We start from the raw sequence: 14796 nt of genomic DNA, 5'->3' as shown, positions 1-14796 counted from the left end.
TTTGTCTCTTGAGAGTGTTTTTATTTCTAAATCTGAGTCAGTGGTTCTACACTGGCCAAGAAAAGCATATTCTCTGGAAATACACTATATATTAAATTACTTGAAATATAGGCATAGCACCATAATATCCAAACTAACATGAAATGTGCCATTGTTTTGTGATTCACTCCATGCAATTCATAGAAAACATCGTATTTCAAGTGTTTTTATTCATTTATATGCATTTTTAAACATCATGCCTTGTTCCAAAAGCATTTCAGGCAGTTTACCAAAATAATGCATGTACTTAAATTATTATAAATAAAAATAAATAAATAGAAAATAAAAATAAATAAATAAATAATAAAATAAATAAATAGAAGTAGAAAATCAGAATGAAGGAAAATAGACTGCAAATATGTCCACCATTTGGGCCAGACATTAACTGTTGTTCATAGCTAGAGTATGCTGAGATTCAAATCTTGAGCTTCTTGGCTATGAGAGTAAACCATTGGGGAAACTTATCTTTCTTTAACCAAAAAAATGGATGTATAAATTTCCTCAGAAAGAACGATTGTCCTATACTAAAAAATCTCTTTTTTTAAATAATATCATATGGGTTTTATATTAGGGAAAGTTGGGTGCTATTGCAAGTAATGTCAACATTTTCCCAATAAAAGCAGTAATGAATTTCATATTGATGTTTCTTGTAGTCCCCTTCAATAAAAGCTGAAGGCATTATATTAATATACAACTCAGTGAAGGCAATTCTTCAAGGAGCTAAGTTAATATGGTCCAAGTATATAGCTTTATCATGGCCCAGTTTAATCCAAGGAAAGACTTTAGAGTACTTAGAGAAGTGGATGGACTGTATAACCTTCAAACACTCTTCTGTAAGTATCACTTTTCTCAGTCAGGATGGTTAGCAGTTAACAATAGCATTATCTGACAAGGGAGCATGTTCTTGTTTTACAAGTAATGGGCTTTCTAGTAGCCACAATGACTGTAAAAAAGCAACATGGTATGTAGAAAGAGCATAAATTGGCCACTTTGTAAACCTGGGGTTTTCTCCAAATACTGTTGTATTTAGTGTTGTATTTATGAGAGCTCCATTTCCTTATTCAGTCTCTGAGATTCTTTCCAACTCTGAAACTATGGGATTGTTATTCTCATTTATATCCTAGGTCACTTCACTACTAGGTGTCTTTTCTTTTTTTTTTTTTTTTTTTTTTTTTTGCGGTACGCGGGCCTCTCACTGCTGTGGCCTCTCCCGTTGCGGAGCACAGGCTCCGGACGCGCAGGCTCAGCGGCCATGGCTCACGGGACCAGCCACTCCGCGGCATGTGGGATCTTCCCGGACCGGCTCACGAACTCGTGTCCCCTGCATCGGCAGGCGGACTCTCAACCACTGCGCCACCAGGGAAGCCCTAGGTGTCTATATTTTAGCTAGAGCATTTGCTCAATTTACTAACACTTCTTTTTATCTAATACTCCAAGAAAGCCAAAACTGGTTTGCCACGATGTGTAAGATGTTTTGATTTCTGTAATCAGGAATTTTCCAGACTTAAAATTTTAATTATATATTTAGACACTCTAATAAAGTAATAACCTCAGAATATTCTGATTCGGGCTTCCCTGGTGGCGCAGTGGTTGAGAGTCCTGCCGATGCAGGGGACACGGGTTCGTGCTCCGGTCTGGGAAGATCCCACATGCCGCGGAGCGGCTGGGCCCGGGAGCCATGGCCACTGAGCCTGCGCGTCCGGAGCCTGTGCTCCGCAATGGGAGAGGCCGCAACAGTGAGAGGCCCGCGTACCACGAAAAAAAAAAAAAATATTCTGATTCTTATAAAACATCATTTAAAAAATAGAAAGTTTAATTAGTATGGGTTATATTCCCTTTTCATTCCACTTAAGTAACAGCATCCACTGATTCTAATGCAGCATAATTTACTTTTTTCACCAAGTAATGTATAAAAATAAATCATTTGCTGTTTTAGTGTATAGTCATATTTTCCCACTTCCCTCTTATATGTCTCAATCAGAAGTGAAACAGTTTCCACAAACGTGGAAGTTCCGCAGCACTGTTTTTCAGTTGAGCTTATTTTATTATTTCTCAGTCTCCTACACCTATAGATGGTGAAATTGAGGACTTCCGGGATAACTACATAATAGAATTGCAGAACACACTATTAGAATCTATTTCTATTTATCTAATAAATGGTTACTGTATTCTATAAAATACATTATATGCTTATATATATTATATATACCTATATACACATATTATCACAGTAATCATTCTAGTAGATGTCATTTATTTATCATGAAGCAAACATTTTTTGAGCCTGCCCTGTGCCAGGAACTTTACTAGGAATTCTGCATTGCCCAATCTCTGCAATTCGGTATCAGTTTAAGTGATGTTTAGGTATAATTGAAATAATAATATAAACACTATATGTCAGAACTTTATGGATTAAAAAGTCCTTTTAGAAGGTTGACCTAGTAATATAAACTTCAATTGGAAAATCTTGAGAAAAAGATATTCACAAGCTTCCTCAGAGGTAAAGTCACGAGGCATGCTGTTTAAAGCAGAGGTTTGGAAGCCACACACATTTGAGTTTGTGTGCTTTTTTAGCCACTTAGTAGACAGGAGACCTGGTCATGTCACAAAACCTCTTTAGCTTCTGTTTCTGATTTTGTAACTTGGGGTTACAACATAGAACTTATTCTTATCCAGTAGTGAATTTTGTCACCAATGACACCCTTAGGCTTAACACTCAACCTGACACATCCTAGGGCTCACAAGGTGTTAGTTATCATTGCTACCAGTTATATGCTTGAGGATTACCCTCCATGTGTAACATGGGAAAAGCTGTTTTATAGCTTTCATAAAGCTACAAATGGTAATCCCTCACCCCTTTTCCTTTTATGCTCCAGCCAGGTCTGGAAGAATGCCTTATCAGCAAGGGAAAGAGGTGAGGGAGAAACCCAGTGCCAGTGAAGAACAGGAAATGTGGGCCTGTTTACAGATCCTCCTGGGCTTTCAGAGGCCCTTTTTTATCTTATTTTACCTGGACATTTTGAGAATTCTTATTCAAAATACTGATACTTGAAATTCTGTTCTAGGTCAATTGGTCCTATAAATCTGTTGATTTACCCAATTCACTATTTTGGATAATTCATTGCTGGCTCAAATTTGTTTGCATTTAGATAACTAGCAATGACTTTGTATTAGTACAGAAGTGCAGTTAAATAGTTTTCCAGGTTTCATTAAATATTATTATTTAATGTTGAGTAAATATTTTCAGGTTTCATTAATTTGGCTACATATTACATGCCTACCTCATGGAAGGAATCATGCTAAGGTTATAATGGTGAACAAGACAGAAATAGCACCAGCCTTCACTGAACTTAGATTCTAATAGGAAAGGAAGATGTCAGTCAAATAATCATACAACTAAAGAAAGAATTTACTCATTTTGAAAAATGACATGATGGAAGTTACTGGGTGCTCTAAAAGAGTATAGATGGGGAGCCAGGATGACATTAGATAGAGTGGTTAGGAAGTACTTTCTGAGGAAGTGACACTTCAACCAAGACCACAATATGAGAGGGTATATTGATCACGTGGAAAATGGGATGGAGGGACGCCATTCCAGAATGAGGAAGTGAAACCACTAGGTGGCATTTCAGGGGACTCCGAGTTCAGGTTCTTTATGTCTCAGTGCAGAAAGAATTAAGTGAGAGACAAAGAGATAGATAAGAAGTGATGTATTAGAATAGGATGCTTGTGAGGCTTACAGGTAGGCAGGCCAGAGGGTGCTGTGCCCCAAGAACTTAGCGGGCAACAGTTTTATAATCAAAGGAACAGTGCAAGGGGGAAATAACCCCATTCTTCCTCATTCTTGATTAGATGTCATGCTTCTATCATCAATTCCTCCTCCACGTCAGGCAGGGGAGTTTTCTTGTCCCTACATGGTCAAGCTGGGACAGTCATGCCTCAATGGAAATGAGCAAAAAGGTGGTAACTTATGCTAAAAATGTGAAATCATCTCAGGTTTCAGTATGTCACTTTTCCTTATATTTTTGTTTTTAGTGTGCATATAGGAACGTGTCCTAGGAAACATTAACTTCTGAGCTCACTGGGAAGGATGTGGGTCTCATGCCACCATTGTTTTATTGTTTTGGGGCATGTCTCATGCTTCTGTTTCATGGTTTTGTTGCTAAGCAAGCCTGCTTGGTTTTGTGGCTAAGCAAACCTGCTTTCTAGAGTGTTCATTAACTTACAGGAGTATCCCATACTTTTTTCTTTACTTACAGTCCCCTAGTGGGATTAATTATTTAATTACCTACTTTGTCCCTTTACTCTGGCCCTACCAGAAGTAGCATAGCCAAAGGCATCAAACAAATAAGTCCTCCAAATGAAAGGTATTTCAGTGAGACTGGTATATAATGAACAAAAAAAGACACCATGGCAGGAAGTGTTGATTTTATTCTAAGTTCCATGAGATGGTATTTAAGAGATTCAAACAGACAAGTGACCCCATCCAATTTATGTCTTTAAAAAGTCCCCATGGCGGTTGTAGTTTGACTAATGATTGGATGAGGTCAAGCCAAGTGGAAGAGTACAAAGAAATGCTGCTTGCTCCAGGCAGGAGAAAACTGTGACCCAGACTAAAGTGGGTGAGAACTGAACTGGGAAGTATAAGGAGAAACATGTTGTGGATGAGCTAGGCAGAAATCCAAAGGTTTATATTTCATCTTCCTTCTATGTTCTTAGTATTTATTACACTAACATCTGTATATGGATACAATTTCCTACCATCTGAGTAAAACATGATTTTGACATGAAGGGGAGAAATCCTGTTATCAAGTTAAAGAAATTAAATTATTAATTCAAAATTTGAGATCATTCACTGTAGATGATCATTCCTCGTGTTAAATTATGTCTACATTTCATTTATTCATTCACACATTCATTCAACCAATATTTGAGTGACTTGTAAGAGTCAGAAATGTGTCATTTGTTAAAGTTGTATTTTTGATTGTCAGTGTTCCATGTAAACAACAAGAAAATGGTTCTCCGGGAAAATGATATCATTGATTTACTCTGGGGGTTTCCTCTCCTTCATGGTTTTAGGACTTAATAAACTACATTTATTTCCCTAAATTCCTTGTTTCTAATGGATAATGATGCTTATCAAGATACTTTTCTTCAGAATTTGAATTGGAGTTTGGAAAATGTTAAGAAGCAGTCTCAACCCACATTCTGTTAATTCTTGTATTTTTCAATAGAAAAAAGAAAAAGCCTCTGTCATGATACAGAACAATGCTTATGCAGTGGCAGTTGCCAATTATGCCCCGAATCTTTCAAAAGACCCAGTTCTCTCCACCATCTCCAAGAGTGCAACCACGCCAGAACCCAACAAGAAGCCGGAAAACAAGCCAGCCGAAGCCAAGAAAACCTTCAACAGTGTTAGCAAAATTGACAGAATGTCCAGAATAGTTTTCCCAGTTTTGTTTGGTACATTTAATTTAGTTTACTGGGCTACATACTTAAATAGAGAACCTGTATTAGGGGTCAGTCCTTGAATCTAGACACAGGTTGTCTTTGGGATGTATAGCAACATTAAACCTGGTTTGTTTTGCCATGTACAGTCTGACTAATAACTGCTAATTTGTGAACCAACATGTACAGTATGTATATAGCAACATAGCTTATAGACCTCTAATAGAGACACGCATTTGCTAACTTGTGGTACTGCAGGCAGAAAGCACCCCATGCCCAAAAAGCCATTGCCTTTTTAAAAGATTTACCCTAGGAACTGGTTTAAAGTGGATTTCAGATGACCTGATTTATTTTCTCTTTTCCTAACAGTGATGAAAATGGAGATCCTATACCACATTTTATGGACCCTTTTGATTTAGGTCTTACATAGGAGTATTTTCTACTGTTGCATAACTATAATGTAAATATTGTCGTTCCAAGATGAATTCCTCTAAATAACAGAACCTCATATCTGCAACATCAGTTCCCTTCCTGAGTGCTCAGAATCCCTGCTAGTATAATTGGAAGCTTAGTACACATCAGAAGAAAAACTAGAGATTTGAAATCAGCTTTTAATTACTCTGTATAGTGTCTATAGCCATGTACATATTACAGCATGACAAATTCAAATAATTATGAGTCACCCTGACAGGATGTTCATTATGCCTAGAATTTAATAACTATTGGAATGTCATGGTCATCACACTTTTAGCATCAGAGTTTATTTGAAAGTAATAATTGAAATCCTACAGATTATTTTAATCATTGAAAACTACCTTAAATTTTAAAAAAAGACAATAAATAGGTCTTACTCTTTCCAGTATGTGTTGTATTGAAATTGATCAGCTAAATTTTCTTGGTGCTGGAGACTGGAAAAAACATCCAGTTTGGCTGCTGTGGAGCAACATTCATACTGGATTAGAAAATTGTGCCAAAAACTCCCATCAATGAGAATTCATAGGTGTCACAGAATATATATAAGCACTTATACGATTCTCTCCTTTCCTGTTTACTGCAAATTCTGCCTTAAGGCTTCTTTTCATCAGGACTCAGAAGCCACTAATTACAAAGGAAAGGGCAGTTAATTGGCACATTTTTCTGTCTTGAAAGCAGCTCTTTCAGATAAGAATTAATGTAAATCTGCTTTTGTAAATTGCAACTTTAAATTTCTCTGACTCAAATTTGCAGCTTTGTATACCTGAAGAGGTTTTGGTAGGAGTTGAACATTTTTAAACTGAAACTTTAAAGCATCACCAACAGATTGCGGATTAGTTCACATGCACAGACACACACACAGACACACACACACACACTCACGCACACACATGCACACACAATTAGCTCAATTAGGATACACACACAAACATGTAGCTAAATTAGAAACCACAATTTTCAATTTTATATAATTACTAATTATTAATGAGTAAAATTCATTTTCCTTTCAGTATTTAAAAAATACTCTTTATGTCCCTGAAATATGTTAATAGAAATTAATAGTTGTGTCTCATGCCTAGATTCAACATTTTGGGCAAACTTAAAATCCTTTTGACTCACATATACATTAGCAGTTATTAGCTGACCTTTACTAATAGATACACCTATATGATGGTGTTTTTGTAGAAACGTAAGTAGTCAAATAGTGGCATTTCTTGCAGTTTTGTACAGTATTTCAGTATAGTGCATAAAAAGGTATGTTCATAAAATCAATAAAAGGAGTATCTTATGGAAATAAGCAAAATAACAACAAAAACTGCTATTTCTTTGCCTTGTTTAAATTTTATTTTTTTCATTTTCTTTGTTTCAGTGTGATTCTGTTATGTGATTTGCATGATTGTATTAATACCAAGGTCACAAATTCATCTTATTAACAGAATTTGCGGTGAAGACAGCCTTGACATTAAAAATTCCCTCATGACAAGTAATCCATAATCCTTAATAAAATAAATTTGTTACATGAGCCAATAAATGTATTTATTTAATTCCCTTCCAATAGCACCTTCTTTGTCATCTAAATTGTTTTTAAAAGTGCACTTTATTCATACACTGGAACGGAAGATATCCTATTTTCTTACACATTTAAATATAGCATAGCTCTTCTGGGCTGTTTAGGGAAGGGTGTGGTAGTCTAAGACAGTACACAATGCCTGAAGACAAGCAATAAAAAATGCTGTGTACCGTATGTATTGTTAGACACTTTAAATATTGTTCTTATGAGTTCTGCATTTCCCCCTTAATGTGTGACTATACATTATAAATTTATAAATATGTACATATGTAAAAGTATTTGTGAATAGCAGTTTCTGTAGGATAACAGGAAAGACTCATCTATACCTTTGGCAAAAGGCTGTACCTACATTGATGATACCTGTTTTATTAAAAGTTATGGTAGATTGACCAGAAAAGTTATCATTATTGTTATCTTTATTTTTTCTTTCAACTGTTAAAATCTAATTTGAGCCTCATGATATCCTGACGGTAGAGAAATTCCAATAATGTGGATCAGGATTTTCTATTACTTCTCTTACTTTTGTGGAATTTTGTTTTACACACTTCTTAATCTTTTAAAGTTTAGATAAATAAAAAGGAGCTTTTAGTCTTGCTGGAGAGAGGGAGGATGCTCCATGGAAAAGGATTTTAAATTATAGAAGCAGAGTCTTTACAATTATTCTCCCTTCCATAAATCATTTTCAAAACACAAAAAAGTGACATGGATTTATTAAAATAAGATTAATTTGGGGGGAAACATTTTTAATAAACTAACAATGGTCTCTTTGACCCATAATATTATGATTATTTTATGCAGCTGTATATTGACATAAAGAGTTATGGTATGTACTAAATGTAGATAAATACATGTACATATATAGAGATATAATCTCATTATTGTATAGTTACTGCTCTGATTAAGCTAATATTTGTTCAACAAATATTTTTTACCTCCTACTATTAGCCATGCCATCTGTATAGTGTCACTACCACTCACATCACATCCACATAATTCAGTTGAAAATCAAAGTGCATCTCATTCTTGTAAAGGCTTTAAATAAAAGACCAAATGTAATACATAACTTAATTTAGCACTGAGAGTTGTTTATTGAGCTATGAGATCACGAGTGTGCTAAGATGGTGACTGTTTTGCTCTTTTCTTCTATTTATGTTTCTATTTGTTTGAATATAAAATGGAACTAATATAGAACCATCTAATAATTTTTTTTAAACTTCAGTGATTTTTAAAGTGCCAATCTTCATGTTTAGCAATCTTTTCAGGGATCTCACTATTTCGGATTTATCTCAGGTTTGGACAAATGATCCCCTTGAGCCACATTTCCAATTTTTTGGAATAGCTCATAGTTTGTTTAAAAAGAGCACAAAAGCTATTACTTCACTCACAGTTTTTGGTATATATACATATATGTGGCTCTTTTCATATTGCTGGTTGAAGGAACTCAACTCTGCCATAATATCATAGGTTCTAAAAAGGCAGAGAAGCTCTATGGAGCCTATGGATATTGTACTTTGACAGAACCTGTCATCATTCAATGGGAGGATAAGGGAAGTAGCTCAGGTCCACCTTCTGCAAAGTCATGGTTCTTCATTATCTATTAAGAATTTGTTTTCAAATGCTTCATACTTGTTACCCACAGACAATGCCTGTGAAACATCAACATTTTTATGACTTATTTTGAAATTTGGGACCATATTAATAGCTTTATTATACTGGTGTTCTTGTTATTAGTTCTCTGGCATTCCTATATCCATCTGCATATGTTTGAAGTAATTCTCAGATTTTTTTTCTATAAAAAGATTCAGAATTTCAAGAGAATTATGAGTTGACTGATTGCTACCATGTAGTGCACTTATTTTCTTTTTAATTGAGGTCTTATGGGAAGCTTGGGCTTACCTTTTCTTAATCCAAAGTATCCAGAAGCATAAAATTAAAACTGGGGTGGGGTGTGGTTATTTTCAACACTTGCATGCTTAGGAACCAGAGACACTGAATCAAAATCATAACAGTGTGAACAAGACAAATTATGATATTTTTTCTATTGAATTCATGCTTTAAGAAATGAAATTCAGCATTTAATAAAATTCTTAATATCCATAATCTTGTGTTATCAACATTTATATGAAAGATACTAATCTTTTCCATTAATATTTATGCACTCATATTTTCATCAAATTCAAAAACAAATTCAAGGCCTCAAAAACAGGGGAAAAAAAATCAAAGAGAAAATCCCACTTGAAAAAGATCTGTTGCTAGTTAAACCTAGTGAGGCATTTCCCCTTTTTAATTTCTAAGAAAGGTGAGAAATTATACATACATAAGTATATACAGAGATATTTAACAGTCATGATTCTATCAAGGTAAGCATCATGATTAAAATGCTAAGATAGATTAAGTTCATGTGAAAGGCATTTGGGAAAGGTAATGAAAATCTATTTCTTATAAGAATTTTATATCGTTTTTCTCAAAAATTCTTAATTATCCAACATATTTAGACCACAGTTTTCAACCTTATTTAGGTAAAATATTGTATTTTTGCCTGTTTTTATGAAGAACTTTAAAAAATACATGTAATTATATACCCCACTTCAAACCACTTTACGTTGAAGTTAGTACATAACATCAGTTAATATTTGCCAGTAGGGAAGAACGAAGAACAGGTTTGTGTGTCAGTTTAAAGTAATACTCTCAAAGAACCTTTAATAAGGTCTTAGCTTTGATTAGAAGTAGGTGTGTGTGTGTGTGTGTGTGTGTGTGTGTGTGTGTGTATATGTGTGTATTTTCCAGGTATAAAAGAATATTTTGAGAAATTTATGAAATCTAAACAATTTATTTTATAATGGATCTAATTCCAAACATAGCTCTTTTTAAACTAGTGATTAATTTAGTCAATAGAATAGTTTTTTTCAATAGATCCAACCAACTTATTCATTGGAATTTAGTCTTGAGCCCTATATATTCTTAAAAAATATCCTTCCTACAAAGGTGTAAACATTTTTCTGTTGTATTTCTGGTTGGCTCTTTTGAGCCATTAAATTCAAAATGATATCACAATTGTGCTGGTAAGGTAAGATAGAAAAATCTTTGAATTGCAAGTTTCTCAATGGAGGTTTGTTAAAGCCTCCATTAAATTTAATATCCTGTTGATCATTTGCAAATACCAAGTTATCTACTATATTTGTCTCTGGTTAATTTTATATCTTTTTGAATTGTACAGCAACCAAGAATCCCTTTTTGTAAAACTAGGTATTCACTAATATTGTTTACAATTTAGTTTCTGGGAATATATTACATTTTTCTTCTTTGGTCCATAGGTATAATAACGTATAAAAAATGATTACAGTTGATTAAGCACACAAAATAATAAGCACTTCCCTCTTTATTTTATTTTTCTTCTTTTTAAAAAAATTTTTTTGACAGTTTTGTGTTAGGGGTTGGAGAGATTTTGTTTTTATTTGCCATATTGTTTGTTTTATGACTTTTAAAACATGAACTTCAAGGATTATGTATTGATTTCATTAGTTTGTTACAAATTACTGTTTATAGAAAGAAGTCTAATCTGACACCATATAAATACCAGTATTGGCACTGTAAGTGTTAAATTAGCTTACTTGGTGTAAAAATTTGTTTTTTATGTTTTGTTTTAGAAGACTTATTTTACCACAACAAGTTGCCAAATGCAAGCCTATATTATTGGATAGATAAACGTAACTCCAACAAAATTGATTTATGAAAACAAATGGTTTTAGGAAAGCAAAACAAAGGTGTTAGACACAGACTTACTTTAGGGATAATGGCTTAAAGATTTGTTCCCAACTATTTATTTTTAAATATTCAACACAGTAGTTGAAGCAGTTGGCTGTGTTTTAAACCCAGCATAATATGTGAACAAGTTTAATGTATGATTGGAAAGGCCTAAATGAAACTGAACTTTGAGTTACAGTTTTCATGAATTAAACATTACCATCCATGGATAAGTCCTTGATTGTTGATCTTGGGTGCCTGCTCCATAATTGATTTCAGGTTTACTGGTATCTCATTTTTTTCAAGATTCTCTTGAGCAGATACAAATTCAGGATTTAGGGTGCTCCAAACAGAGGAATGTGACCTTTCATGAAATATTCCCTTTAGAGGTCAGATGCATGGAAACTTAAGAAAGCTTCATACTTGTTGCTAAATTAGAAAAGCAAAAAACAAAAAGGAAAGGAATGTTTTCCTCTTGCTACACATTAATAATACAATCACATGCATAGAGAATGCATGATAAAGCTCCAAAACTAAACTTTGAGTATTCATTAATTTTAAATTTTCAGGGTGACAGTACGCTTGTATGGTAAGTTTTCTTGTTTGAAAAATCATTCTGAAGCTAATTATATTTGTAATTTGTGACCTTGCTGTAATTGGGAAAAGTCATTTTTTATGTATGTAAGATAACTTGACCTTTATTGAATGTGTCAGTATGCTTGCTATTTAAACATTCTTAATTAATCACATGCAGATTAATGCTAAACATTATCTTTTTGTACTTATTAAAATTAATTTAAATATATTTGATCTGAAAATTGTGTTTTTTATACTCTAATTATTCGTTACAAGTTTGCTTACAAGAATTGAATTTATTGTAAATGTGACTTTTAAAATATTGGGATATAACACTAACATTCTGTAATAGTGATTTTAAATTTTATTGGTTTCTTAAATTTCTTTTTAAAATAAAAAGGTTATAGGGTGAGAGGAAAAGTCCAAACCTACCCTGAAATTTTAGGGGGAGTTAATGTTAATCTCTTTAATGTTGATTAAAGAGAATTGTTAATGTTGATCTCTTTAACACTTTAAGAAAGTGGTGCTATGGAAAATATAAAAGTTCACCCAGAAAATTAGCTCCCTCCTATCATAAAAAGTGTCACATTTACATGAAACTTCTAAATAAAATAAATAAGATTTTCATTTTTTTAGATAGACTCAAGTTCATCATTCTATTTATTATGCAGAAATCTTGCAGTTTTCTTGTTGGATTATTCTCTTAATTTAATGCAATATAGTTGACATGAGTTCCTTTGCTATTATTGCTAATATCACTGAAATTAAATGCTTTTGGATGTCAAAAAGGTATAATAACAAGGCAATTTTTTATCAACATGGTAAGTTCTCATACAGTATTTTGCAACCCTAGGCACAGTTTATAACTACCTAAAAACTTTTCAAAAATATTCATCCTACCCTAGTCAGAATCTTGAGAGAGGAGGGGTTATGAGAAATTTTTTAAACTCCCCAAATAATTCTACTCTATAGCCATGTGTCAACATGTTTCATTTTATAAACCTATCATGGACTCTATCTAATCTGTTTCTTTCTTGGAGACTTCTGCTTGCTTTTCCTATAGCTCTTAGTTTAGTCTATAGTTTAGTCTTAGTAAAGAAAAAAAGAAACAAACATAAAATTAAATGAATGTAACAAATTAGTTTTTTTACAAAATATAGTGAATTTAAGTGAAGCTATCAAACTTATGTAATAAAGTGTGCATTCTTGAAATTTTACTATTTAATCAATTAATTAAAATTACTCTTACTCTTAATGTTTACCCTATAGACCTGCACTTAATTATGAACAATGTGAGTATATGTATTAAAAACGTACACTTTAATTGTCATTTTCAGCCTACACTTTTTAATCAAATATTTAAAAAATTATTTATTCTAACATTTCTTAAACTATTTGCCTAGAGGGAAGTATATTCCACTTAAATAATGAGGTGAATATTTATCACTTCAAATTCACATCTCAGTTAGATTATAGCCACAAAGCCACATTCTTCAACACCATTCAGCTAGTTTCCCCAATATCAATTTATAGTCCAGGCTTTGTCAAATTCATGTAAATGAAAGCATGGCTATAAATGGAAGCATTTATGTCATCTTTGCACTGAAGAATTCAGAAAGGGAGGAATGGAGGTTTCAAATGGTTTTCTACGGCATTAGAAGTTTGGCCTCATCTTTAAATTGTAAAACTAAGGAAACTGCTGAGAAAGCAGTAAGGCTCAAAAATGGTAATTCTTGAAGACTGTTGCACTGCCAAATGGAAAAGGTTTTATATTTTTGGGCCAATATTAACTCTTGGAAGTTCTCAGATACAGATAGAAAACTAGAAAATGGGAAACCAGATGCAAGTAGTAAAAATAGCACTAAATCCCTCAATTGCCTCTTGAGAAAATGTTGAATTATATCCAGTGTTCTGGTTTAAGAAATCAGGGAAATGGGTATTTTTAAAATTTAATTAAAAATTGGAGCTTAATTACTTAGGGTTCATTTACCTGGAAAATTCACTCCTGTGGAACAGCTTATTCCATAAGTGGCTTGAAATGTTATAACATTTCTTCCATGAATCAATAAAAATAATCTTATGGAGAATTTCTAAATCATGTCTTAAGGTGTAGAATAATGAAAAAATGTAAACTAATAATTGAAGCATATCAGTTTTGAATTGCTCTTGAACTTACTGTTTAAAAGCTAGTTTTACTTTCTAACTAAAATACGCATGGAATGCCAGATAAATAGAAAAATGAAAGAGTTGATCAATATTTTAAAGTCATTATGCCTGTCCCCTAAACCAGCTTATAGGAAGATTTCACAATGAGTGTGTATAGGGTCACCCTAAGGCTTCTCTCAAAGTCCAATCCATTCCAGACAACTGAATCTGTACCAGAGGAGAAAAATGTTTATAATTCTCTAATTTTTAAAAACTTTACCTCATATTAATCATTGCATTCCTCTTTTTCATTTTCTGGTATCCTATCCAGTAATTACATTGAACTTTTTCTAGGTAAGTAGGTAGTTTCAAAGTTAAGACAGAGTATTTTACTGAAAATTGTATCTTGCTTACTGACAGTCAGTATGTTAGCCACAATTTCTTTGACTAAGAACAAGAGCAACTTCCAACTAGTCTGAGCACAGAAGGAACACAGGGAAAGGATATAAGATGTCCCACAGTGAGCAATAAAGCCCCTGAACTCAGGAAAGTTAGGACCAGCTTTTGGATTTTACCAATGCACTGGAGTAACAAGACTCACTGCCTATGTAGTTTAATTCAAATTCTTGAGTAAAATAATTTGATAGGATCAGTTTCATCCAGTCAATTATATGATCTAGAGTAAAAAAGATAATAAGCACAGTTGCTGGGCCCACCTCTCTGCAGGAAAAGAGGCTGTGCCCATTGAAGAGAGGCAAAGCTTCAGCATATACCTCAAAACATTGGCTATTACATTTAAG

At 33.4% G+C, this 14796-nt stretch overlaps 1 protein-coding gene across 2 annotated transcripts in view; it reads left to right on the top strand.

Moving 5' to 3' along the window:
• The window catches only part of GABRA2 (gamma-aminobutyric acid type A receptor subunit alpha2), a 138485-nt gene extending 126412 nt beyond the window's left edge, over positions 1-12073 (top strand). The window contains exons 10-11 of one of the 2 annotated variants that reach the window (XM_067036042.1): positions 693-872; positions 5274-12067. In XM_067036042.1, coding sequence (XP_066892143.1) covers positions 693-872; positions 5274-5570 — 477 coding nt within the window. In that variant the 3' untranslated portion in view covers positions 5571-12067. Of the gene's footprint in view, positions 1-692; positions 873-5273 lie in introns of both variants that reach the window. The other variant, XM_059066309.2, reaches the window with a different exon arrangement.
• The last annotated feature ends 2723 nt before the right edge of the window (positions 12074-14796 follow it).

This window comes from Kogia breviceps, chromosome 6 (assembly GCF_026419965.1).
Source record: "Kogia breviceps isolate mKogBre1 chromosome 6, mKogBre1 haplotype 1, whole genome shotgun sequence".
In the NCBI taxonomy this organism is placed as follows: domain Eukaryota; kingdom Metazoa; phylum Chordata; class Mammalia; order Artiodactyla; family Physeteridae; genus Kogia; species Kogia breviceps.
Note: the sequence above shows the minus strand (reverse complement) of the source record. Positions and strands in the feature narration are given on the sequence as shown.